The sequence below is a fragment of the Syngnathus leptorhynchus genome, chromosome 6 (assembly GCF_054491065.1).
Source record: "Syngnathus leptorhynchus isolate UIUO chromosome 6, UIUO_Slep, whole genome shotgun sequence".
NCBI classification, from domain to species: domain Eukaryota; kingdom Metazoa; phylum Chordata; class Actinopteri; order Syngnathiformes; family Syngnathidae; genus Syngnathus; species Syngnathus leptorhynchus.
The window spans coordinates 8,239,907-8,266,788 of record NC_141200.1 but is presented as its reverse complement, the minus strand read 5'-3'; the positions used below and the strand labels follow the sequence as shown (position 1 = coordinate 8,266,788).

At 37.8% G+C, this 26,882-nt stretch overlaps 1 protein-coding gene across 2 annotated transcripts; it reads left to right on the top strand.

Annotated features, from left to right (window-relative positions):
- Positions 1-7,522: 7,522 nt before the first annotated feature.
- On the top strand, positions 7,523-26,710 carry il34 (interleukin 34). 2 transcript variants are annotated; one of them, XM_085915022.1, is made up of 8 exons: positions 7,523-7,855; positions 13,651-13,961; positions 15,823-15,926; positions 16,250-16,327; positions 16,425-16,502; positions 20,223-20,330; positions 22,027-22,207; positions 23,622-26,710. In XM_085915022.1, the coding sequence occupies exons 2-8, from the start codon at positions 13,916-13,918 to the stop codon at positions 23,678-23,680; spliced, it is 654 nt and encodes a 217-aa protein (XP_085771148.1). In that variant the 5' UTR covers positions 7,523-7,855; positions 13,651-13,915; the 3' UTR covers positions 23,681-26,710. The 2 variants fall into 2 exon arrangements, with proteins under 2 accessions (XP_085771148.1, XP_085771147.1); XM_085915021.1 differs by having other exon boundaries at positions 7,523-7,888.
- The last annotated feature ends 172 nt before the right edge of the window (positions 26,711-26,882 follow it).

The window sequence follows — 26,882 nt, the reverse complement described above, 5'->3', positions numbered from 1 at the left end:
CTGTATTGGCAGCTGTGAAAAAAAGCTCAGGCTTAGTTCCTCCTCTTTTGAAGTAGTTCCTCTTTACATCACTTTTACAAATCCCATTATTTTGGATTCCAACTCAAACCATCAATCCTATCTTGTTACATCAGTCAAGACTGTTACTCGAGGGACTGAATAGAATTGTTGTTTGACTATATTTAATGTCGCAGCCAATCTGCTAATTACTCGCCTCCAGCCAGCCGCCATTTTAATCAAATTGGGTTTCTCCTCTGTTGGACTATGGCCCTTTTTCCCCCCATCTCTCCAAATACATTCCAATTAAAAAGGCCTAGTGGGAAGTAGACAGGCAAAAGCGCACTACGTCCATCACGTCATGTGACTAACCAGACCAATACGAGAGATGCTACGTGCAACCCAATTCGTTGGTCATATGATGCAATATAGCCGTGCATACATATAGATATAATATTTTTTTGTGCCAGTCCAGCCCTGTGTACACATAAGATGTACAAGGTATTCACCAAATATTGCAGTTGTATCCCAAGATAGGCCGCTAACATGTACTGTGTACAAGCCTTTTGAAATTCAGGAGGTTCAAAAAGAGTTGTGTGTGTTCTTTGTCTTTATCCCATGATTCATAATTGAGTTCATTAGTCTAACTTGTCCCAAATTAAAGAGATCCCATCTTGGCCCTGCATTCCCCCTTCCCCTGTCCTACTGGACTTTCCTCCCCTCTGTCACGCAAGTGAGTGACAAATTCAGAAGTCCCCAGCTAACCCTGAATTAAAAACTGGATGCATGTCTCCAATGGCATCTTGCCTATGAGACAATATTTGCAGGAATTACATCAAGCCTGTTGTTCTATTAAAATCAAATCCCCAACTACAACCATATTTGTAATTTTTTTAACACTCAATGTAGATCTGCATGTGAGGCCTCAGTTTCAATCTCAAGGACACACACACACACACACACACACACACACACACACACACACACACACACACACACACACACACACACACACACACACACACACACACACACACACACACACTTGCACTTTCTTGGTTGAAGATTCTTGTATATTAGCCTTCTAATGGGTTGCAGAAACTGTGATAACTACTGACAAAAACTCTATAGAGTGTCTGCTGTTCCATATTATGTGACATGAGCAATGTAATATTTCAAAGTGATTTCTGGAACAAGAAAAAAAAAAGTAAATAAATACTTTTTACTTATAGTGATAGTGGGAATATATAATTCCCTGGATATATATCCCTTGGTCTCCACAATGCTCTTGGTTCCTACAGGGACACATGGACACACTTACACGCAAACAGTGCTGGAGATGAAATCTCCATGACGACTCGACTGTGTGTGCGTCTGTGTGTGTGTGAACTTGATCCTCCTTAGCCAAAATATTTTGAAACCTGCAAAAACCTTGAGATTTTACAGTTAATACCTCATTCTTCATATTCCTCAGTCATTGTTCTCGATAAAGCAGTTCACATTTTATTGTATCCCTCTGGGGGAAACCCGAGAGATGCCGGATTCATACTCTGTGTAATGTGTGTAAGAGACCAAGGTCTCGGATTCATTTGTTGGATTCTATTCAACTTCTGCATGTTGGCCAGAAGTTGAGAGCTCAACAACTGGTTTCTTGCATTCAAGGTTTGAGCTTGAACAAATGCTCTGTTCTGCGGGTGTCAAAGGCAGTCAAGTTGCCACAAAGTGCATTTGAGTTTTTTACCTTCATGTTTCTTTAAGAATTGCGTGCCTGCCCACGTGCATTTTGACCTAAAGAAATGGCCAATATTTTTGCTCTTGACCCTTTTGGGTTTTTCGATACCAAGCTTTCTCTCCAGAATGTTTTGATAGTCTGAGTTTCATTGCACCTTGCTTGGATTCCAACCAAAATATACATTTTGGCAAATTGTAGTCTTGTTAGTTTAGAAAACAGTATTTATTACAAGTAAAGTCTAATGTCACATTTTCACATGCTATACAGTAAGATAAACCTTTCTTTCTTCTACTTCTTTTTACTTGAACATTGAGCTATATGAGCAGAATAGTCGGCATTTTCTTTGCCCCCCCCCCCCCAAACTCAACTTTGAACAGATCCTGACCACGTAATGCTCATAACAGGAATCCTGGAATTTGGTTTTTGAGGGAAAATGTTATACTTTAAATCAGTGGATGCCACTCCATGAATTTCCTCCACAAAGTCCATTTAAAGCCACTTTTCCTTCTTTCTGATCAGTCATTGTATTTACGATCTTCTTGCGCAACCCTGTTCCCGATTTACCATATCTCATAGATATTCATCATATCTTGTGATCCCGTTTTTGCTGGGCTAATCTGGTTCTGGTTTCAGACTATTCTTGTTCATATACAAAGACACCCTTGTTTGCTTCATCAGTTAACATTGATTGATAACTTAGAAAATTACATCAAAATTGACCAAGAGGTTAAGTCCAGGCTTAAGTCCTAAATGGGTCGAAAAACAGAAAGCAGCAAAGTCAAAAACTCTGAAGTGACTCGAGACCAAACACAACATTCATGTGAACCCAATAACATACTTGGCGACTCCCCATCATCTCATTTAGAGGACTGCACTCCAATTATGTTGAGAAAGATTTGCTTGTACAGTATTTACTGATATAGTATGTATGCAAACCCCGATCAGTCCTATCCTAAATATTCCAAAGTACATTTACTGTAGTAATTGAAGGTTGACAATGTGCTAGATTAAAGCCATTGGCTGCAGTCCCTTGTCAGACTTTTACATTTATTTTAATGAAGAAACTCATTTGTGGATTTATGGGTCGTAACTCCTGCATGGTAGAATGAAGGCAAGTCCAACGCTGTGCATTGATGGACACACGTGGACACAATTCTCGGTACGACAACCACATTTCCCATGAGTCCCATTGCGCAGTGTCGTGAAACCTGAGCTCTTGCTCACCTGCAGTTGGATGAAATTACTTTTCTGTTTCCATAAGAGGCTGTGTGAAGGACACATGCAATAGCGCTGAGGTCATGAATATAATTGTGTTTAAACAATATTGTATATTGATGTTAAAAAATCAACATTTCTTTTTGGTTTTGTACCATATTCCAGAAGTGGGAAGTTTGTTTCCCTGGGCATCCCAGTTTGCAGATTAAGGCAGGAGAAAGAAAGTTTTTATCCGTTCCTGCTTGCTGCCCAACTCTAGTCGGGAGACGGAGAAGACATTCCGCCGCAGTTAAATTGGTAATCACTGAGCTGGCCATTTTATAATCGGGTTCGATCCTAATTTATCGAGTGGCGTCTGGAAGGCACAAGTGCCTGTATTATTTGCTACTACAGTCTGACGCCCTCATGGAACGCATTTGAATTGCAATTCTTAGATTTCAATAGGACATTTTAATAATCAAGTTGTTGTCAACAATTAGAGACAATACTTATTCTATTTTTGTACAGCTAACAGAAGCCTCTTTTGTCAGACCATTTTTGGATCCGGCTCATTCTATTATTGAATGACCCGCTATTAGGAAGAAAATGCCTGAACGAGATGTTACTCTGATAGTGGAAATTGCTACATTTAGTATTTCGCCAAGGGCTCAGTAACTTTTTTGAAACCGAGAACTGTGTCTTGGCTACTGATCCGTGGGAGGTTTGATGAGCTTGAAGAGAATCTAAAAGTTGTCACTGTATTATCAAGAGGCATAAGCAAGTCCATGTATTCATCCTTTCACTTGAGACTATAAAACCCACATTCACTTTATTTTGAAAATGAGCAGAGATGAGCAACATATATAACGATATCTAGTATTTGTGTCGCGATGTCGTGCGTGATGAAAAAAAAGGGTGAAAAGGCAACACAATGACTTTGAAATATTTTGGTTGGATACAAAATATACCTCAGCTAGTTCTGGTTGTCATCATCTCTTCAGGATTCTGCTGGTTAATGGTTAATGCTGTTTTCTGTACATTTCCCGCGCATTGATTGACATCAATGGAGCATGTGCTTTAGCACATGACACGGTGAATATTGAGGGCCTTGTTTGACCGAACATGGAGCACAAAAGCGTCGATTCTGAAATCCCCCTTCGGCTTTTCGGTCGCGTCACTCAGATTGTATAGCGTGGGGCTTGTCTGCTTGAAGCTATGAGAATAGGCTATGTGTTAAAGCAGTGTTTGTCAACCTTTTTTCATTCACGGCACACCTTTTCATTGGAAAAAATCTCCAGGCACACCAACAAACAATTAACAATGTAGTCATAGTCATATAGTCAAGTGTCTTGAATAGGAATCAACTTCAAAAGGTATTTGATCATCTTTTGTATTTCTTCTTTCAAATAAAAAGTGCACTTAAAGTGCAATCATATTTGGGAAAGATTTCACTGTTCCAATATGAAATGTTGCATGTACAAAATGTCAATCTCAGTATATTTTACTCACTTAGTGTGAAACCTGTGCATGTTTGGATGATGGAGCGTTATCATCACAAATGATTTGATCACTCCCTCTCTTATGTTGCTGTCATTTTGTATCAACAAGTATGTTTACTTTGATAACAACTAACAAACACCATCCGTTTTAAAATATCACTTTAATGTATCAAATAACAACTTATTCAACAATTTAACATCCTATCAATTTGTCCAAGAAAGTGCTTAGGCAGCCAACATAACTCGGGTCATTCGGGCTAACAAAGCTGATCTGTTTTCTTTTTTTAATGATTATTATTATGAAACAATATACTCATTCAAGATGAAGACGCACAGGAGGCATTGTGAACAGTAAGAACTCGGAGCATAGAACAACATAAATCTAGTTTCTGTGAGACTTATCTTGACAGACAATATTAGAATTCAAGACACTGCATGATAGAAAGACTAGGAAAAGATAACATCAGCTGTGGCCACCAATTTAATAGTAACAAATGTAAAAGCCGTGCCAGGGTAAAGATAGCTAACATATGAATTTTCATAACATTTTTAGTCATTGAAACCTTTGGACTCATTCAAAATGATATCTTGGTGAAGAAGACATTGAAAACACAGTTAGTTGAAGTCCTTTATGTGTGACGAGTGATTCGAAAAACTTCCTGTTGACTACCAGCAGTCGACATTACTGTTCTTTCCTGTCCTTTGACACAATTTTCTATTTGGGGCTCCTTGATTGTTTCAAAATAACCCCAAATCATTTCAGCTGTTTGATATGACAACCATACTAGATGAGTCAAATGGACCACAGAAAAGTTGCTTGATGGAAATTTCCCTTTTGGGTTGAAGCGACCATATCTCTGTTGCTGAATCTCTCATGGGATTTTCCCTCTGAACTCAGCACTCGCGTTGTTGTGGTGGTGGAATTTTGACACCCACTGTCCTGCCCTTGTTCGGAAAGATTTGGCGAGTGGTATTGTTTTCGTTGTTTTTTTTTATTTGGTGGGTGACCGATAATTTCCATGAAAGCTTTTGCGTAGGTGATACAAGTGCAAGAGTAAATAAATAAAAGATTGTGGATTGAGGTGTTAATTTTTACTCATCCTGTGTCAGATTTCGTCCCTGCACTGTCATCCGAATGTCATCTTTGCTCACCTATTAAAGTTGTATCGTCAGTAATGCGAGCTATTTTTATCACATTATATTGGTCAATAAAATGTTTAAATAAAACGCGTGTGGACTGACCAGTTGTGTCAATATGTGGAAAAAAATATGAAATTCACCAAATTGTAAAATCCTGTGGGAGATTTTGGCCTATATCTAATGTAAGCCCAACATTGAGAAGAACATCCTTATCATCATCTCTCCATTATAGTCTAATATTTAGCCACTGCGTGTGCAATGATTTTGGGGATTGTGAAGAAGAGATGCACTTTTCAACTGTCCTGTAATTACTTTTGTATTAGCAATATGTTCCACACGAGGAGATCTTATTAGAGGCGTGCATGTGTGCTTAAAGCTGAGTGCATTTAACCAAAGCTGCATCACAGATGAGCATTCAAGCTAAATTAAATTTCATGGTGGCCTTTTGAAGTTAGGCCTTAACTTGCATGTGTTTGTGGTTGTAAAAGGTTGTCTCTCAAAGTCGTCATAAGCAGCTTCCCCCCCGGGGAATTTTCAGAATGCTTTCACTGATTTGTCTCAAGTTTCAAACACAGGAGTTAGACTGTGTTACAATTTGGCAGGCCTGCAGGGTGAACTTAGCATTTGACTCACTGCCGGCAGTGAGCGGGTCAATTCAAATATCGATTACCAATCGGTTTCAATATCGGATCAATACCGACACGATACACTAGTTTCGCTCTTGTATGCACCATTCAAACAGGCAACAGCCACGATGCCGGCCACTTCTGTTTCAGCGTGAAGCAGTCACAGTTTAAACCCCATCCCTCCCCTCCCTGCATCCTCCCTGCTTCTCGTCTCCTATCTTCCGCCTCCGGGGGTCCACCAGCCCGCCAACACACATGGGCGCATTCACAGAAATACAAAGCACCTCCCCGGAGTTGTTTTCTACTCGATTTATTATTTTGGTTGTGGTTTGTCTGCTTTTTCCGGAAAGAGACATGCACTGAAATGCTGTTTTTTTTCCTATTGGATTCTCTGAATGCTCATTGAATTTTTAAAGAATCTTTCTTCAACGGAAACTTTACTTTGCCATTTTCAGCAGTAAAAAAAATAGCAATGCGTCTATAATTTGATAGCTTTATTATTTTTCATGTACACTTAATACCTTGAAAAATACATTTGCCACTTGAATATGAATGATAGTTGCTCAGAGCTCATGTAACGACCAATCACAGTTTTATGGGTTTGGTCATGTGACATTCACAAGCTTGATCACCTTGTGCACTTTGGGGGGGGGGGGTATTGCATTCTATTTACTGATACATTTTGTCATTTTTATTTCCTGGTTTATCATTGTTAAATAATTTTAAAAATAAATAAAAAAATAAATAAATAAATAATAATAATAATAATAATAATAATAATAATAATAATAATAATACCTACATGGGGAATTAAATGCGTCCATGTGGAGTTCGCAGCAGCTGGTAGGGAAGGTGAAAGAAAACGTTAAGGCCAATATCGTGTCTGATGGGAGAAGATTGAAGTGTCCGTGCAGCAAAACTCTTTGAACACCAAACTTACCCGGTTGGGTTTTCAAAGTAAAAGCAATATTGTATTTGAAATTTGAATTGTTTAACAGTACACAGCGTAACATCAATACACGATGTAGGTTAGCAGGGGGCACACATTTTGGGGCTGTTATTCTGTGTTTGTGTGACAAAGCAGGTGCTTAAGAATCGGGTATGAATGTCAAAATATAAAGTCCCAGTGAGTTCTCATTTAGGTGCTGTTATTGGAATACATGTCTGGATAACTCTGCAAACTTATTCATATCAAGTCACATTAATATATAGCTCATTAGTTCTGCTTTAAACTTGGAGAGAACAACAGGATAAGTGGTTCAGAAGATGAATGAATGAAAGATTTCATTTGTTAGTGCTTAGATTTATTTTGAGTTAATCTCCGAAACAAGGACAATTTTAGACATGAATTGTGTATTTAGTGTCCACTACGGTGAATAGAATCCATTCTGCTCCTGAGGCGCAAACGTGAAATTGAAATTTTATTTTGACAGCAGGCGGAATGTCAGCTGCATGTGCGCAACTGCGGGCTTGGTGCTGTCCGAGCCAGAACAACCTGTTGCGAGCCACTCTACTCCGCAGTCTTTGCGCACACTTTGAGGAAGCAAGCACGGACGCGCGGAGCAAGTGATGGACTTCCCTTGAATTAACTTCGTTCGCTAATTCTTGATCGGATTTTCTGTCATTCCACTCAACCAGGATTGGAGCTGTGCGTACCTGACAGAAAGGTAACGAAACTGGGGACCAAAGGTCAGGGAAAGGTGCGTGACTATTTGGAACGGATTTCGAGTGTTTCGCCACTTTCAAGTACTACTTTCCTTTTGTGCAATAAGGTGACTGACTCATTGGTTATGAATGGGAGTGTCTGTGTTGACAAGGACTTGTGCAACAATGACTTGCGCTCTTTGTAGTGAGCCCACGTGGGACATATTGTATAAATAAATTACGTGTTTTAATTAGTTTAAGAGCAGTAACTAATTTGAATTTAAAATTAAATGTTTTGATTTGCAACGTTTTAATTTAACCCAGTCATGCTGTAAAATTATTATGATTTATTATTATTATTATTATTATTATTATTATTATTATCATACTTTAGTATGAAACTTAATGTCTTTCATCTGTTTCACAGTATGTTGTGTATGGATTGCGTTTTACTTCAGTGTTGTTTATAATGTCTCTTTATGCTAATTTGATCATTTGGTCAGGTGAGTGTCTACAGCAAGCAGAAACAGCACGGTTCTCGGAATAGTGATGTGAACCAAGTCAAAATTGTCGAATGTTTTTGTGTGTTGCTCTAATCCATAGTAGACAGGATACGCAATTTCCCGATGAATTGATTGTTAAAAAAAACAACAGTTTGTCCAATTGATTGTGTGGTCACCCTGTCACTTTTTGAACACCCTCCAACTTAATACCTGTGGAATTCCGATCATATTCACAGAAATGCAGTATCCTTAGATCCATTGATAAATTTTCCATTGGTCTGAATTGTTAACAACGTATATAGAAGAATCTTTTTCTCTTTCTCAAAATCATTACTTTTACACCACAGTGAGCAAGCAACATGAGAAGACATTGTTTATCTTATATTCAATAACAGTTTCATGAAATCGGATGCACCCGTATCCTGAACCTTACTCAACAACTGATCACTATCGTTGGCTGTTGGGCAAAAAATGCAATTCAGTGTATGAGATAGAAACAGATAATGGGAAAGGAAGTGAAGCAAAAAGTATGCTATCTATGACTTGTTTCTCCTACTTGTATTTTTTCACTGAAACCTGAGTGGATGGGATGGTAAACAATGTTGCAGAGAGGCAAGGTTACGAGCAAGTATTACTGGTCCCAAATGTTGATTGACAATTGATTAAAAAAATAAAATAAAGGAAAACCGACATAATTCAGCTAATGTTAAAAATATTTATAGATGAGTGGAAGCATACACAAGATGGCTGTTGTGGAATTGGAATCTATTCCCTTAAATTTAATAAAAGGTATGGTTATAGATTTTTATTTTATTTATTCATTTTTGGGGAGAGGGGGGGTCAATTTGTACAGAATTAACTGGAATAATAACTGTTCTGAGATAAAGTGGTAAGACAGGTCTTGATGTTAGCATTTGGAGGCAGAGAGCATTTTATTGACTCAAAGGAACGTTGGAATAATAGTTTATAGGTCAATAATGGAGTTTTGTTGAGTACCAACCAGCACATAGAGTCAAAGCCAATAAAGTGTGGTAGACAAAATTGCGAAAGAAAATGATGGAAAAAGAACACACGGTAATAAACATTTCATTGGTGAAGGCAGAATCCAAAACCAAAATAAAATCTCAATTTATGTGTAAATGGTAAATGGAATAGAAGGCAGATGACAATGCCAGGAGGTGGCAAGTGTAATAAATACACAGAACACAAAATGTAGAGTTATATTCGAAAGGATCATTATTATGCCCTGCCCAATTGAAGGAGTGGAAGTTTTTCAAGGGACAGTTGGCAACCATACTTGTTGTGACCTTTCTGTGCCCCGCGTTGAGGTTGCTAGGTATAACATTATGACATCGGAGTGGAGGTATGAACTCCCTGTTGATTCCTCACATTATATCACATAAAGAAACTGTCATCGTAAAGGGACCCTCCTGCCGTCACCGCTTTGTCTTAAAATCGTGATGGAGGAGCTCGCAAAGGTAAAGAAAAAAAAAAAAACGTTCCCCACATTCAATGGAGCGTAAGCTTGGCACCCCGTTGACACATCCTCGGTGTTCATTGCTGTTCTTTGAAAAACATGGTTGCTTACTCTTGCACATGTTTTGGGTTTTCCTCGTCTTAGGGTCAATCCACTATAAAACATTCCACTTCTTTTGCAAGTTGGCTTCATGTCAGTCTGTGATTTTGAAACATTCCATACAGTACAAATGTGTTCACATGCAGTTTTGATTATAGAGTGAAATGTCATTATTTATTGACTGAAATTACACCAGGAGGTGGCAAAAGACAAAAATATTCGTAATATACTGTAGTTTGGGCTTGAAATACATCTTTTATCGAACCATTCCTGGAAATATTTTCAAACACACCTGGCAGTGGATCGGAATTCTTCATATCAGACTGAAAAGTGCCAGCAGAATTTGGAATGGCGTACGAGTTTCTTCAGCATATTAGTCGTTTCCTACTCTCCTGTGTCATTTACAGAAACCAAATAAAAAAATAATTCAAGTCAGATTTTTTGGCAAGCCTGTGAATCATTTTGTGTCCTAACGTATCACTGCATGCGGTGAAAGCATCAGCAGTCATTTAATGATCTCAACTGGCTGGCTGCTTGCCACATCTTACCGCTGGTCTCCTTTTCAACTTTGCTCAGAAGTCATTAGTCATGTTAACACGCTTCTTTGCTGTTTTATAAGCCACCAAATTGCATCGTAATCACAGGAAAGATGGCTTTGTACAGTGTTGTAGCGGTCTCCTTTTTAACTAGAACTAATTAGCCTATAGGTGGCTGGTCTATAAGGGCTCATTAGTTTTTAACTATGGGCTGTTAACAGCATACTCTGCTCTTGGCATTTAACCCAGTGGGAAATGAATCCATGAGAACCAATTGAATGATTCTTTTAAAATAACTTTGAAAATAAATTCGAGCATGTGATGCGTGATAAGTGAGGTGTGTGCAAAGTGCATGAATCTAAGTGTATGAGCAATAGAGTGGGAATGAGAGAGACAACCAAACAAAACCAAAAACAAACAAAGTATTTAAAAAGTTTTAGCTAAGGGCAGAGAGAAAGTGATGATTAGTGAGAAGCACACTTAAAGAGTGGGTAAGCTATGTGGATCCAATCAAGAGGATCCACCCTGAAGGATGTACCAGAATCCACCCCAGCAGGACAGGGGAAGGGGCCGTGACACCAGTGTGCTACTATCAGTGGCGCCTACAGAAATTTTTCATAGGCATGGATGATGATGATGATGATGATGATGATGATGATGAGAGAACACAAACCTTCCCTGCCCCACTAAAAATTCATTCATTCATTTTCAGAACTTTCAAAACTTTTTTTGTCACAGGCCACCCCGTAGTTTTTTTTCCGGAGGGCTGTTATGACTGTGAACCAAAATTAATGCATAAATGTATTCCATATTGGTGTATTTCTTATTTTATATTATATTTATATTGTATTTAATTTTTTCATTTATATTTTGCAAGGATTTCTGCCTCTTATGGCCTGCTGCCAAGATGAGAATCTTTTTTTGCCTGGCATGTGGGCAAAATGGCACCCCTCTGTTAAAAAATGCAATAATAATCGTAAAAATAAACAATCAACCAATGAAAATCAGACATCGCCTTTGTATTAGTATTCATTGATTTGCACATAGACAATAAAACAATATCAGAAAACCAATAACTGGGAGAGATTGTGCAGAAAAAAGGAAAAAAACTGCTAGGGATAAATTAATAAAGATGAATTATATTTCAGATTAATAAAAAAAAGAAAACATGAGAAGCTGTGTATGAGGTCTATTGAGTTTGACTCGTCGAATATGTTCTAAGCCTGGATTTAAAATCACTTTGGGATATATTTTCCTATTCGTGCCCTAGTTAATTAATTAACACATGTACCTTTCGCACCTCTTTCCCCCGCTTTGACCTCTGACACACACACACCTGCGTAACCGGTGAGGACCAGCGCAGCCGCCGGCCAGGTGTGACCCATTGAAATCCGAGCATACCTGCAAGTCCCAAATTGTGAGGATTTGCTAAGAATTCCATTTGGAATATATTTCACACTATCAATGTCAAATTGACTTGCGCACTGATCCAAAAGTCAAATACTGTTTGTCCCTCTTGACATGCGTCACCGATAATACCAATTAATTTGATTCTAACAAGGCAAACGAACACCAGAAACCAAAAGCTCCTAACCTGGTGACTGAACACATGTCTTCAGTGTGAAATGTCTAAACTTGCCTTTTATCTTGATCTTTGCTCTGACACTCTGCATGGAGCCATCCAAGGAGCATGCCTGTTAGACATATGCGTAGTTGGAGTTTCACAACAGTTCAGAGTGGACCACTTGCCAAGAGAAACTTCATCTGAAAGGAAAATAGTTCCTAAATAATTCCATAATAAATGCCTAGATACAGTGAAACCTCTACTTACCAACTTTTTGGGTTCTGTGATCAGCTGCATAGGTACGCTTGCCGCCATTTGCACTAACTTTCTTAGGTGACATAATTGTCTATAAAACTACAGAGGAACTACAGAGGAACTTGTCAATATGCAAAGGGTAGAGACATGCACATACATGTCACAACGTCACCTGAGAGAGTCGCTCACGGGTCGAATTTGTCTTGTAAGTGGAGGCAAAGTAATCTTGAGGCTCCGGTTCGTATGTCAAAACGTTTGTAAGTATAAACGTTCGAAAGTAGACGTTTCTCTATGTTGACAAAATCAGTTAAAATCAGGGTCTTAATTCAACTATGAAGTTTTGATTGGAATATTATGTTTTGGTTACCTTGTTAATGTTAACTGTTGCTTGGAATGAATGAATGGACAGATGGGCAGGCGGGCGGATGGATGGACGGACGGATGGATGGATGGATGAGTGAAAAGTTTCTTGATTGAACTGGTCTGGACTTTGGAGGTGATCAGGCTTTAGTGTGGTCAGTGAAAACGAACTGAATATTGTGATCATTCACAGTAAATTTATGATGTGTGGCAACTTAATCACTCAGGGTCAGGGTGCTTTGAATGTTTTTTTTCCCTTCATAAATTACCAGTTAAAAATGTGATATTATGTTTGTCTGACCTTTAGATATTTTTTATGACCTTGAACAAGGGACAATTATTACACATAAATGTTAGAGTTGCTTGGTTGGCTGTAACATCTGCTTGGAAAATGTCAGACATAGATAAATACTTTTCTATACAGAAATCCATTGTTTACATATGTGCCAAGCTTTCAGTGAAGCTGCTGATAAAAAGAATTTATGCACAGTGACATGCTGCCATTCTCTTGGGTTAACATCAATGTCTTGATGATGAATAAGTTCAAGTATTGTCACACATCCTGAATCATCTTTTAGTTTTGTGATTCAATGAATAAAAGACCTCGTTATTTACGATGTTCTCAAAACACGTCTGGATTGTAAACGTTCCACATGAGTGCTGTATATGTGAGTGATCTTCTACTGGTGTCTCGAGTACTAAATTAGATTTGGAGCAGTCAAATATTTAACGTGCTTCCCAGGTTGTCGTTGCAAATTATTTTAAAAAAAAAACCCAAATCTATTTTTTGACAAGCATGCATAAACCAGCAACTATTAAAAATAATTTGGTGTATGAACACAACTTTCTGGAGCATTTAAAAAGCCTCATTTCTGTTTTCATTCATGCCAAACTCTAAGTCTCAAAATGTGACTTGACTTCAGCCTGTTGGAGCATTCACATTGTTTATGACTGCAATTATTCAGTTCAATGAGATTATTTGCATCTTATCCATTGCTAATTGCATCTCCTATTTTGTTTTCAGATTTCCTACTACAAAGGAAGCACGAGAGACCAAGCAAAATGAATTGCTGTCACCAACATGTACAACAATTGAAATGAAGACTTGATGTCCGACCACTCATGTTTGGCATGCTGAACACCCCCTAAGAAGTCCCGTGACAGCAGTCTGCCAGACTTGCCCTGCATGTGTGGACACACATATACATATATTTATATATGTGCCACAAATACATCAACACTGTGCTGAATTCAAAGCTCTCTGGAGCTGAGGAATTAAAACCAAGAGTATGGTCCAACGGTCCACCTCAGTCCGCCTGCTGGGAGCCCTCTTGGGTAAGATGTATTAGAAACACCTATAAGGTTTTCTTGTGCTTGCCAAGAATGAGAAACATGTTTGATTCTGGAGAGGCATACTCCATTATTTATGATTTTATGCGATATGGTAACAGAGGCTACATTGCAGTAGAGGAAGGCTCATTTATTATCCACTGAAAAATGGACTTTTGGTATCCGCTATAATTTTGCTTATATTTTGTGAAACTGTTTAATCTGGCACTTTCAGATGATATGGGATTTTATGGTTAAAGTGACTGGCTGCAATCTTCAGACACTAACTTAAACAATAAAATGTTACCATAATAAGCATACATTGAACTTTAAAGACAAAGTCAGGTCCAAAATTTTCTTTGTGATAATGTTCTGTTGAGGCCAACTAGTCAAAACACACGCCTGTGATTAATGTTTTGTTTGTAAAACGTGAATTAAATATTCATTCATTTATCTCAAGGGGCGGCCATTTTGCCACTTGCCGAACTGCCCAACTGAAAATGACGTCACAGTTGCCTGATCTCAGGTCACAACCAATCATGGCTCAGCTTCAGGAAACCGGTGAGCTGTGATTGGTTGTGTTTTTAATGCAGGCATCTGCATTTTCATAGAATTTCTTTCAAAATGCTTGCTGAGGAAGAAATGACATTTAATTAAACTCACGTTAACGATTTTTTTTTTACACAGTTTAGATTTGTGTGAAAATTAGATGTTATTAGGCTACAAAATTCCATAATCTCCTTGAAACACCCTGTATTTATATTATTTTTAAATAGAAAATATTTATTGATGCTGTTGGCTTCAGTCAACATGGGCAGAAGTTAAGATTTGAGTTGAAATGCTTTCCAAATCTTTGATGAAAGAGCAACTTTGCTGTTGTGCCATATGTTTGGAATGACTTACTCCAGCTATGCTTATGTATAATACAAACACACTTCTCTTGCTGTCTATCAAATTCCATATCAATGTGTAACATATGGGTCACATTGGCTTACAAATTTCAATCACTCCCACATGTCAAGTGTCTCTTTTGGAAAATCTGAGTACAGCCTTTTAGTATTGCTGTTTATCATCTGACTGGGCTTTATGTCCTTAAGCTACCATATTTGAATGCTTTGGAGTGCTTTTGTACCCAAGGACCTCTTTTCTGCCTTCAGAATTGGTCAAGGTTGAGGTTTTCACCTGGCTTGTTAATACTGCCATGAAACAGATCAGGCCTGGAATTCCAGTCTATAGAATAAAGAGACTTTCTAGGACTGACTGTCACTCACGAATATTTTTTTTTATCGATTATCCCATCGATTAATCAAATAATCATGTTATTTTGCATTAAAGTGCATTGCAAAACCGTTCTTTCCTAGATTACTGTTCATTAACCAATTATTATTGTTAATTTAGTATTGTTTGGTCATTAAAAATGAAACATTTCAACATTATAACACATGAAGGATTGATGCTATACTCGCAACCCTTTCAAACTGATTTAGTTACTAGTTCAGTCATTGTTTTTCAAATTTTCCAGTGTCACATAATCACTCTGTCTTCACTAAGGACTACTGAAATCAGACAATAATTATTTGCCACACAGGGAAAGAGCTAATCATGTGGATGCACACGTGGAAACACATGATTTCAGTCAGCAGTTGGGTTGCTTTGTACAGCAGTTGGGTTGCTGTACAAATTATCAAAAACACGCGTACTAATCTTTTCATAAAAGCAAACAGGACTGTGTTTGTGAGTGACACATGAGAGCTTTAGCTAAAGGGAAAAAAAAAAGTCAACAAGGTGTGAATTTGCAATATATATATATACCTTTGTGCTTGATATTCTGCATTCTCAGTTCACATTGTTCCTTTTGTTCTCATAGGCCTGTTTTTGCTCATTCCTGTTCTGGTAGCACCAACACCCCCGAGCATGTGCACTCCTTTGAGGACACTCAATGAAAAACTCAGCCACAGGCGACGTTATATGGTAAGTGAAGAAGTTGGAAGTTGAAGGCTGCCCAACAGAGGTGGTTCAGTATATAGTAGCGTAAACGAGATTCAAGAATCGTTATACTGTGTTTTTTCAATCATCAATTGTTGTACTGTCAAACATGTTTTTAAAGATGGTCGACAAATGATTTAAACCACAAACTCATTCAGGGTGGTTTAAGAATATTTCGCAATAAAATAGACCAACCGACGCTACTTTTCTTAAAATTGCTCAATTCAGTTAAACCAGATATTTGTTACTATGGTGAGAACGGTTTGGACAGAAAAAAACGATTAAACCAAATTATCTTTGTGTTGCAGAAGCACAACTTTCCTGTCAATTACACCATTAAGGTTCATCACGAGGAAGTTTTTAAACTATCAAACATCAGCAAAATGGTAAGCCCTTTAATACGTCGCTTGAGTGAGTCGACACTTCATTTCACTTTGTTTCTTTTTGTTGAACAGTGCTCAGCTCCTCTATCTCTTCTTTTAGAAGTTACGGGTGGACGACTTGGAAGAAAATCACCTCCAGAGGATGTGGTTCCTTGTTAATCACGGCGTGTTGAAAAGGGTAAGTACTTATTTTTGGGCTAGCTATGATGCAGTGGTACCTGGAGGTTCTTCAACCTTAAATGTGAACGGTCACCGACGTTATGTCATGTCACGTGATCGCCACACTCGAACCAATCTCAGCCGGCATCAAGGAGGAAGTCTTTTGTGGATGGCTTTTTGCATGACCTTTGATTGAAATAGACCAGTGTCAAGAAAAGTACTTGACCTGCCTTCAACAAAACTGGCGTCTATGTTCAGATTGTTAATTGTCGGACTATCAGGGTGAGCGAGGCAGCATGACTTTACAGCACTATTTACAACCCAAATTTCAAAAGTATGTTAATTAATTCTCAACGGTACAGTCCCTTCAGATCATGGCGTTTATTTTGGCTGCACTGCTTCGACTATGTTACTGTCGATGTAACCATGTTTTTGAAGCAATCAAATTTCAGCCCATGTTAATCAAATCTGCCCACAGCCTTCAGAATCTGTAGTGTGGGATTGTTTGTGAAAGAATCAGATTGCAAATTCACCTCAAAGGGAAAAATCAGCTATTTTTTTTTTTTTTTTTTTAAACCACATATGCAATATGTGTGATTTAACAGTGGAATATCTTCCATGTTAAAGGTCAATTGAAAGGAATCCACAAGCGTCTCTTAATTATATAAATCTTCTCTTCAGTATTCACGTTAGTAGCTGATGACACAACTCTCCACTGCTCTGGTGAAAGCTGGAACGGCCATTGAAATTAAATTAAATATGTCAAAAACCGGGATGACGTGGTTGCTTTGTTTAAAAGGATCCGAGCGTTATGATCGGAAGAGAACGGGTGTTATGAAAAATAGAACCATTTAGAAAACAAAAAGCAGATGTATCTGGGGAAAGATCAATGGATGATGTTGGAACTGATTTGTAAAAAGTTTTGTTTAGTGGACACAACATTTGTTTAGAAAAAATCATTAGACACATTTGAAGAAAATTGCTGAAATTTCTGGCAAGTGATGAGAAAGAAAAGACAAAAGAAGCATTGAGGGGGATTCTAGGAAGGAAAACTAACATCCAATTTAAGAAAGAAGAAAGGAGACTTTATGGTGTTGCTTTTGGGCCATAGCAAGAAATAAACTACAATAATTCTCTAATTTGCCACAAAAGTAGTCATACAACTATTAATATATTATTTTAGAGTTGTAATTTCCAATCATAATAATCCCCTCATGTTAAGTAATTGAGATATTTTATAGATGAATGATGATCTAAATCAGGAGTAGGGAACTCTGTTGTTCAAGAGCCACCGTCTTGTCTGTTTTAGACGTTTCCCTCCACATTAACCGACTCAGAGTTGATTTACCTAATTCCTATCAGCTGTTCTGGAACCGGATACTCCGAGCTTCCCATCTCAGACTAAGTCAACCTCGAGGTCACGATTAGACTCCGAGTTTGCTGACTCAAAACATAGCAAAACTAAAATCGAACCAAAACCAAATTCATTAAGCACAGAACATCTTCAACTGAAATCCATCAGTCCTGGATTCAAGCAGCAGAAGATGAGGCTGGGGTTCAAGTTGAGATACTCCTGATTCTAAAATTCATAATGCAAAGCTCAGGTTTGTACTATACAGAAGTGTCATGTAGCAAGCAGTCAACCACGTCAACGACAGCCAAAAAACCCAAAAGATTTTAGGAATGCAGCATCAGGGAAGGCCAACAAAGATGTGGTCCAAGACCACAGATCATCTTATTTTGGAAGTTGAGAATGTGGAGGTGGAACCCAATTAAGATCACAGCAAGGGAGATGGACTACTGGGAAGGCAGCGGTGAAAAGTGTCATCATGTGGCCAGATGAAGCCTACCAGCTCTCAGAATGTCAGCTTGCAGAACAATAAAGTTAAATAATGAAGAAATGTATTTAAATACAAACTTCACACATAAAAAGTCAACACTAAAGAAGATACAATGGAATAATACAACATAAACAAGATTTAGTGTAAGTCAGCTGGGATAGGCTCCAGCCGACCATGACCTTTGTTTTGATTAGCGGTACAGATAATGGATGGATGATTGTAACAAAGACAAATTGATAACAAACCGATAGTAAGAGTCTCACAGCCAGTATGTGAGGTCTGCTTTTAATACACTGGGTTGAAAGCAACATCAACACATCTAAGATCCCCGCTATGACCCATTCTCTTAGATCAGGGATGTCAAACTAATTTTTGTTGCAGGCCATATCATAGTTATGGTTTCCCTCGTGGGGCCACTAATACTATCTAATATTATCGCATACGCATAACAGAATCCAGCATAAAAAAACTATTTCAAATTTGTTTTGAAAATGGGGTTTTAAAAAATGTTGCAATAGCTCACTGTTAATAAAAGATAAGACAATTTACATTTTTGGGGTATTTTGACAAGAAACATTGAGTTGATAAACGAGTTGCCTTTGCAGGCCACATGAAATGATGTGGCGGGCCGGATCTGGCCCCCCCCCCGGGCTTTGAGTTTGACATCTGGGTCTTAGATGAAGGCTCCCAGCACTTAAAACAAAATAAATGCCCATTACCTATGAGATTAACTTAAGTTTACTAAAATCTTACTTGTGGCAGATGGATCAGCCAGTCCATTATTGTCTACCGGAGACTTAAGTGGATGTGATCTTAGGTTTAGCGTATACTCAGACCAGAAATGTCCTTTGGTCGGCTTGTTTGGAGCGGTCTATTCGATTTTTTTCTTTTTTTCGTTTGGTGCTGTCGTTTCCCTAAGTGAATTTCAGTCTGTAAATACATCAACGCATGTGACGGTTGGTGCTCCTATTAAACAGAAATGATTAGCTAAGGCAGCTGAGAAATGGAAGAAAACATAGAGGTCAGATTTCTGAATTGGACACAGTGAAGAGCATGAAACTTCAGAGGTGCCATTTGGATTTAGCACAACAGTAAACATTAAATAATCTTATACAGTAAGTGCGGGTCAACAATAAATTTTCTATTTTGTCATAGCACAAATCAATTGCTTTTCATCTTGATGGGGAAGTTAACTAGATTTATGCGTCCCTCCAGCCATCCATTCATGAATTGCGAGCCGCCCAGCGGGCCACTTTTGGTCAGTAAAACTGGCGCTGTGTGATTATTTACATAGCCTATCTCAGCTAACTTTGAGTCAGATATAACATACAGCCTACCATCCATTGATTTTCTTCTTTGGTTGGAAACACATTTGCTTATAATTAATTCGAATTTTCAAATTTAAATTCCGAATTCCCAAACAAGACATAACAACGCAGACGTAACGGACTTAACGACACTGAAAAGAAGTGTTAAAATAAAAGTAAGATTACAAGGGTAATTTCATATTACAAGAAAAAAGGCCTGGATTGAAAAAAAGTATGAATGTTACAGTCGTAATTAACCATATGCTATTACAACTGCTATTTATTACATTGTTGTAGCACTTAATCTAAATGGTAAATGGAATATATTTGTATTGCACTTTTCCCTTTTGATGACGTAGCATCAGGAGCAACGGTGGTTCGGTGTCTTGCTCAAGGACACTTCGACATGGTCACAATTGCAGGGGATGGAGACTCCCCCAATCTCTGCATTGAGAGACCACTGAGCCTCGTCGCCCCCCCCCCAAATTTAACCAAAATATAACCGTCCATCCGTGCTTATGGCTCAAATATGTTGAGATGTTTATTTTCCATGGATACAAATTGTGTCTTAAATCCAAATAAAATTCCCAGATAATCCGAGTGATGCCAGAAAGACATCCTTCGCGTCCCTACACATCAGAGTTGGAGAGACGTCTGCAAGACGCCGAGGGAGTCTTTGTGCAGTCGCATCCTCCAGAGGTAAGACAGCGGTCATCCTTCTCTGGTATTTTTGTATTAAGTGGCTACTTGAAGAAATTGAACACAATTGAGTTTGCCACGGAGCGCAAGACTCTGAGGACATTTGGAAGCACAGGAATGTCACATTGATCCTATTTCTGATTATTAGGGAAGAATAGAGGGATGGACCCTTGGGGTAATCAAGATAGGACAGTTGTTATCAGGAGATACACTTTGTTTCTTTTTATGATTCCTTCGAATTGGAATCTAGTACATGCATCCATCGAACCAGCAGCTGCTGCTCGAGAATTTGTCACATAAACGCAAAAAAAAAAAAACTTGTTTATTACAGTTTTGTGATACACTTTTACTATATTGACTCAAAAATTACCTCAGGAGAGCCTAAAGACTTTTCTGCATATTTTTCTTTTTTAATTTCTGTTTTCATTAGCCGTTTGCTATTGTGCAATTTGCATTTTGTGTTTTTCAGAGGGCAATGAAAACCACAGACACAGACAGATTTTCAAGAGTTCAAGAGTCTAGTCCTCCAAGGCAGAAAACTTGCATGATCTAACAAAATAAAGAAGAAACATAGCAACAACTGGGAACACAAGATGCAACATAAAAGGACTCACAAGAGGAGGGAATGATTGTGGTTTTAGGGCAATTTTTTGATAGAAAAACACTCGATTAAAAAAACAAAACAAGAAAAAACAGTGGGAAAAAATCATTGAAGCAGCATGAAAAACAACTTAATAATTGACTCGGTGAAGTCAAATTAATATCTCTGCTAGGGTGATTATTTTGGTGTTTCCAGTTGTACTTTTTTTTTTTAATTCATTATTTTTTTTTATTGTTCAGCAGTCAGACCTTTTTTTTATTAGCTACATTTCATTACACCTTACAGGCAATTGTCTTTTGTCAAGTCAAGTTTATTTATATCGCCCTAAATCACAAGCAAGTCTCAAAGGGCTTCACATGTACAAAAATTGACAATCATTCTCAAACATCCCCTGATCTTAAACTTGTCAAGATTGATCAAAATTGGGACAAAACCAGTTGTTCTGGAAATGATATTCTATAGGTTGCCAACTCTGCAATTGATGATCTGTTATTGGGATGTTTATCTTTTGCAAGTACAATTGCGCTTTGACCCAAGAAAAAATATATAGTGTATGTGAAAAAAAAAATACTTATTTCAAGCCTTGTATATGACCAATGTATTCTCAAGCGCTCATTTAACATTCCTCGTCCGCATTATTTGGTAATAATTGTGAGTACTAGATAAACCCTACTGAGTTTTCAATGAGTCATTATTTCAATGACCCAAAACTGTGGTTCATGAAACCAAGATTGACCTCAAATCATTACCGTTGTACCTCCCAAAAAACTCAAGTTCTCAAAATGTGGTAGTTATTACTGAATGCAATTTAGGTGTTCTCAATGTAGCCGCTCATCTAGATAAACATTTAACCTCACATAACATTTTCATTTAATCCTATCTAATTCCAATAATGTTGCTGACTCTCTTAATTGGTCATGAGTGAGCTCCTTGTGGATGTTTTCATTTAATTTGCATGATGTTTAATTCTAGAACAAGGTGAGGATTTTTGATTTATTTCATAGGTTGTCATAAGAACTTGCGATTCAGATTTGTTTATTATGCAAAAATACAGTAGGTATTAAAAATGACTAAAAACTGTGTGTTTGTGTTTAGCTTTTCCAGCAGGAGCTTCCAGTCGCAATCCAAGACATTTGGGATTGTTTAACAGAAGAGTCAGACAGAGTGCCAGAATCCAGCTGGAGGTTTGCTACTCCAAAATCACTTTTGGACAATTTCTGTCGCACCATGCATTGCCTCTTCAGTGAATGCTTTGCCACCACAGAAACACACAACCGTGAGTATCAGACAACTAAGTCCATCGGTAATAACTTCGAATTCAAAGTCAATTCTCTTTTACCGTATTCGTAAGCATGATAAAAGATGTCAAAATAATTATGTTTTAGTACCTGTGCAAATTCACTTGTCCGCCTGTGAAGTCATACTAGCATTGGAAAATATGCCTCAAGTCACACAAACATTTCAGATGTCGAATCAACCATCTTGTTCTGGGATAAAATCTTTGAAATATTCTTGTAATCTTTGTTTCTTAACATGCCAAAAATTGCTCCTCAAAATTAGAAAGTTGCTCCACGATCACCGGTGGAGCTAGAGAAAGAGATGAGAGGGCACTGAATCCCCCACCCCCCAAAATGTCAGAGCCAAACATAATTGTTCCATGGATTGAAAAGACAGTCTTTAATGTTCATTGTTTGAAATTGACTTGTCATATGCAATCTGCCATTATCAATATGTGGCAGCAGCTCATGTTTTTGGATTCTGGAGAACACAACAGTCTTTGAGTCTTTTGAAAATATACCACTAATGAAGGCCACTTCCTTTTGAGCAAACTTGCAAAGCAGTAAAACTATTACTGGAACATTTCAAACACTTGTTAAAATTATAATACTTTATGGTTTATTGACTGTGTCCTGACTGCCAAAACAGTTTTTTGTAGTTCAGGAGCTCTTTTTTGTTAAGATAACTTGTGATTTGCTGTGGGGCAAGCCCAACTCTCGGACTCTGTGCACGTGATTTTAAGATATTCACACTGACCGTGCAACATCTTCAAAAACAACAGATCAATAGAGAAAGAGATTGTTTAGACATCTGGACTGTGTTATTATAAAATGAAAAACACGGACAATATCAGAATTAGACATTCAAGAACTTGTTATTGTTATTTTTAGATTTTTTTAGATTTACCAACCGTAGTAATCAGAACTGATTTTTCTTTTGAGGGTGGGGGAGCGTCACAGTGGTCGACTGGTGGTCCCCTGCCGTTGCCCAATGACTGCTGGGATCGGCTCCAGCGCACCCGTGGGGACAAGTGGTACAGAAAATGGATGGATGGATGGATGGATGGATGGATGGATGGATGGATGGATGGATGGATGGATGGATGGATGGATGGATGGATGGATGGATGGATGATACGCAAAGGAAAACCAGTTACATGCTCAACCAAAAAAACAACAAAAAAAAACAAATCCACTCGTCGACTTAAGTCCATTAAATGGTCACTGCTCTGAAGTCTTATGAGATATTGTAAATAATGTTTTGCAAGACTTTAGAGGCATATTTTTTTTTGTTTCACATTTTGTTTTTTCTCCCAAATGCAAACATACTGTTTTGATTTGAACTTTTTACTTCCATGTGTAATATGAAATTCTTAAGTACTCACAAATGTTTTTCTATTTTTCATTTTATAGAATTGGATTCCTCCCATTGTCGTAAAATCAAGAAGAAAGCCTCAACGGCAAATAGCTGAGAAGAGACCAGTGGGGTGAGGTGGTCCCTCTTCTGAATAGGTATTTTCTTTGACCTTGAGGGATCTTGAAGGACAATCCACTTTAACTTTTTTTTCCTCAAAGCCTGCTGGATAATATGATATATATCATTTGGCCTTAATATCTCCTCAGAGATTTGTTCATATTGACATATATTTTACCAAATGCATGATATATATATATGTGTGACCTAAATTATTTGCCAAGATGGACGGGGTCAAGTCAAGTTTATTTGTCCATCTGGAATGTGGCACACGCTGCAACCTGCCTTATCCTTATCCACACCGCAGGGTTTACTTAAAACTCAACCATCTTGCCCAACCATCTGGCTTGAAAAGCCCACCATGTGCTCTTGTGTATGTGCCTGCCTGGTTCATGTCAAATGAGCCGATTACAATGTGCTTCACGTTGGATTTATGATATGACCGGCTGACTTTACACCACAATCATATTGGTGAACTCTGCTTTGCAACAGTATTCTTGGTGACTGCAATCTCTGTGAACTCCCTCTCAAAAGACTGGCTACTTACCCCACCCCCGCCTTCTGGTTCTGCTGGTAATAAAAGCATAATTGTCCCAAAAACATGCTTGATAGGCCAATTGGGCACTCCAAATTGTCCCTAGGTGTGAGTGCGAGTGCGGATGGTTGTTCGTCTCTGTGTGCCCTGCGATTGGTTGGCAACCAGTTCAGGGTGTCCCCCGCCTACTGCCCGATGACGGCTGGGACAGGCTCCAGCACGCCCGCGACCCCCGTGGGGACTAAGCGGTTCAGAAAATGGATGGATGGATGGATGGATGTTTTTATGCTTTTATTACCTACTTATATTGGTCTGTGTGTTATCCGTGAAAAGTATTTTATTCTGAACATTTGCTGTTCACAAAGAGACTCGAGCAATGACAAACAAATAATAATAAATCTGTCCAGCTTTTATGTTTTACTGTGCTTTTACTTTGCATTAGAAGAGGCTTGACAGGCATGATTTCAGGAGAATATGTGCAAAAATGATCAATTGAGTTTGAATTTTCATGGTTCGATTGTCAGTGGTCAAGCAAATTATGTTGTTGTTTTTTTCCAGTATCAATGTGCACTGTCAATGTGGGTCATACTGTATTTACAAGCAATGTATTAGAAACATCACATTTACATTTTTCTTTTTACTTATGCAGTATAAGCAAATTTGTCCTTTTTTAAACCATGTTTTTCTGTTTAGTTTGTGGAATATCAACGCTCCAAAAACTGTTTTCCAACCAAAGACTGCACAGTGTAAAATAAAGAACAGAATGTGATATTCAGAAAAAGTAGAACACTTTAAATATACAACACAATGTTGTGTCATTTTGTCCAAATAAAACCCTCACCCGAGTACTGATGAACACCAGAATGACATCACAAGTGTTTGTAAAGACTTAAAATATATATGAATATAAAGACAGCCGGCATCTTTGACATCTGGACAAAATTACAACTCAAGATAGAAATATTACACTTTATTCTTCTAACATGACTTTAATCTCATAATTTTACCACTGTGTCATCATAACATTGCTTCTTTTTTCTTTTAATATTATTTATATATTATTATTCTAGAATAAATGAAGCCTCACTATAGTGAAGCTACCTACCAGAAAAATATTGCAAGCTAAGCTAAAATAAAATGACAAAAGCATTCAAACTACTTTAAAGCTTTTTTCCCCACATCAAACCAACTTCATTCCAAGTCTTTTCTATCTCGTGATCAATACAACTGTGAGACAATAGGTACAAGTGTTTATTAGAGTTCTGTCTCAACAAAAACCAAAAACAAACACTGGGCCTCATTGTAACATTTGAGCATAAGTCCTTTTTTACAGTATAAAAAAAACCCATGTTGAAGGTGATCCTACAAAAATGTTAAGCACTTATGTATATAGTTATTATGTTTAGTCCATGTCCAATAATAAATTATGACAAATTACATGATTTATTTTTTGCATTTTCTATATTTTTCTGTACTTAAATAAAGCAAATAAAAATCTACTGACGGTGCAAACAAGTTACTATTCCTAATCTATCAATATAATTAACGTATGTTCAAGTTTTAAAATGTGTGATGTGTCAGAAAAGTTCCAGGCTGTGTTCACAAAAGGTATACAGGTCGTCCCCTTCAATGTAGGCCAGACGATTAACCAGTGCATCGACAAAAGACATCCTGTGCCATTAGCTACATTCAGTGTGCGAGAAAAATTCAGATTGGAGCATGACAATGTTTTGCTGCTTTTCCCATTATCATCCATCCCACGGAGGAAATTACTGGAGTAATCTCCGCACTCACCAAACCTAGCTCTGTGGAATTTTGTCTTCTTTTCCAAGCTCCATTTTAAAGATGTCAAGATGGCATCGATGAAAGTTACGGAGAATCCTGGAAGAATCCTTCTAGAGGTGCATGAAGGAAGGCATGGCACAGACTAGGGATTACGATAACATGTAATATGAATTTCAAATATAAATCTGTAATGTGACGCCAATCCTGGAACTTTTTTGACACATACACTATTGTCATTGGTCGTATTTTGGATCTGACATCAACTGTAGTGTTTCTCATACTTTTTTTTGTGTACAATGTGTACATTAATTGCTGAACACTGTGTATTGAAGTACATGCAGCTTGTGTTTTTGCTCACACTATCAATCACATCACTCAAATGCAATGATACTTATTTGTCACGAGTGTTTTTAAAGTGTATTGAAAAAAGAAAAAAATGTAATCTTGAAGTGCTATTTGCAACCTCTGAATGACAATGGACAACATAAATATGCCTGCAAAAACAATGTTTGCTTGTTTTAAACATAGATCACATTTTTTGTACACAGGATACTGAATTTATTTATTTTTGGAAATGTATGATGCTACTGTATGTGACAATACGCTTATGAAAGAAGTATAATTAAATTGTTATTTTTATCAACTAAAGTTGTGTCTATTGTGCTCAGAAGTGAGCATGGTAATATTTCTTCAGATAATAAAACAGCTCTTTCCACTTTTAAGTACTGTATTATCAAATTCCTCGTGACATTACATAAACATCAGCTAGGAAATACATTGAATGAATGAATGAAAGCCCTCAAGTGATTTTGTTGTTTGAGCCTTACAACTTGCCATTGCAGACGCAGACGCAGACGCAGACGCACACAGAAAGTCGGAA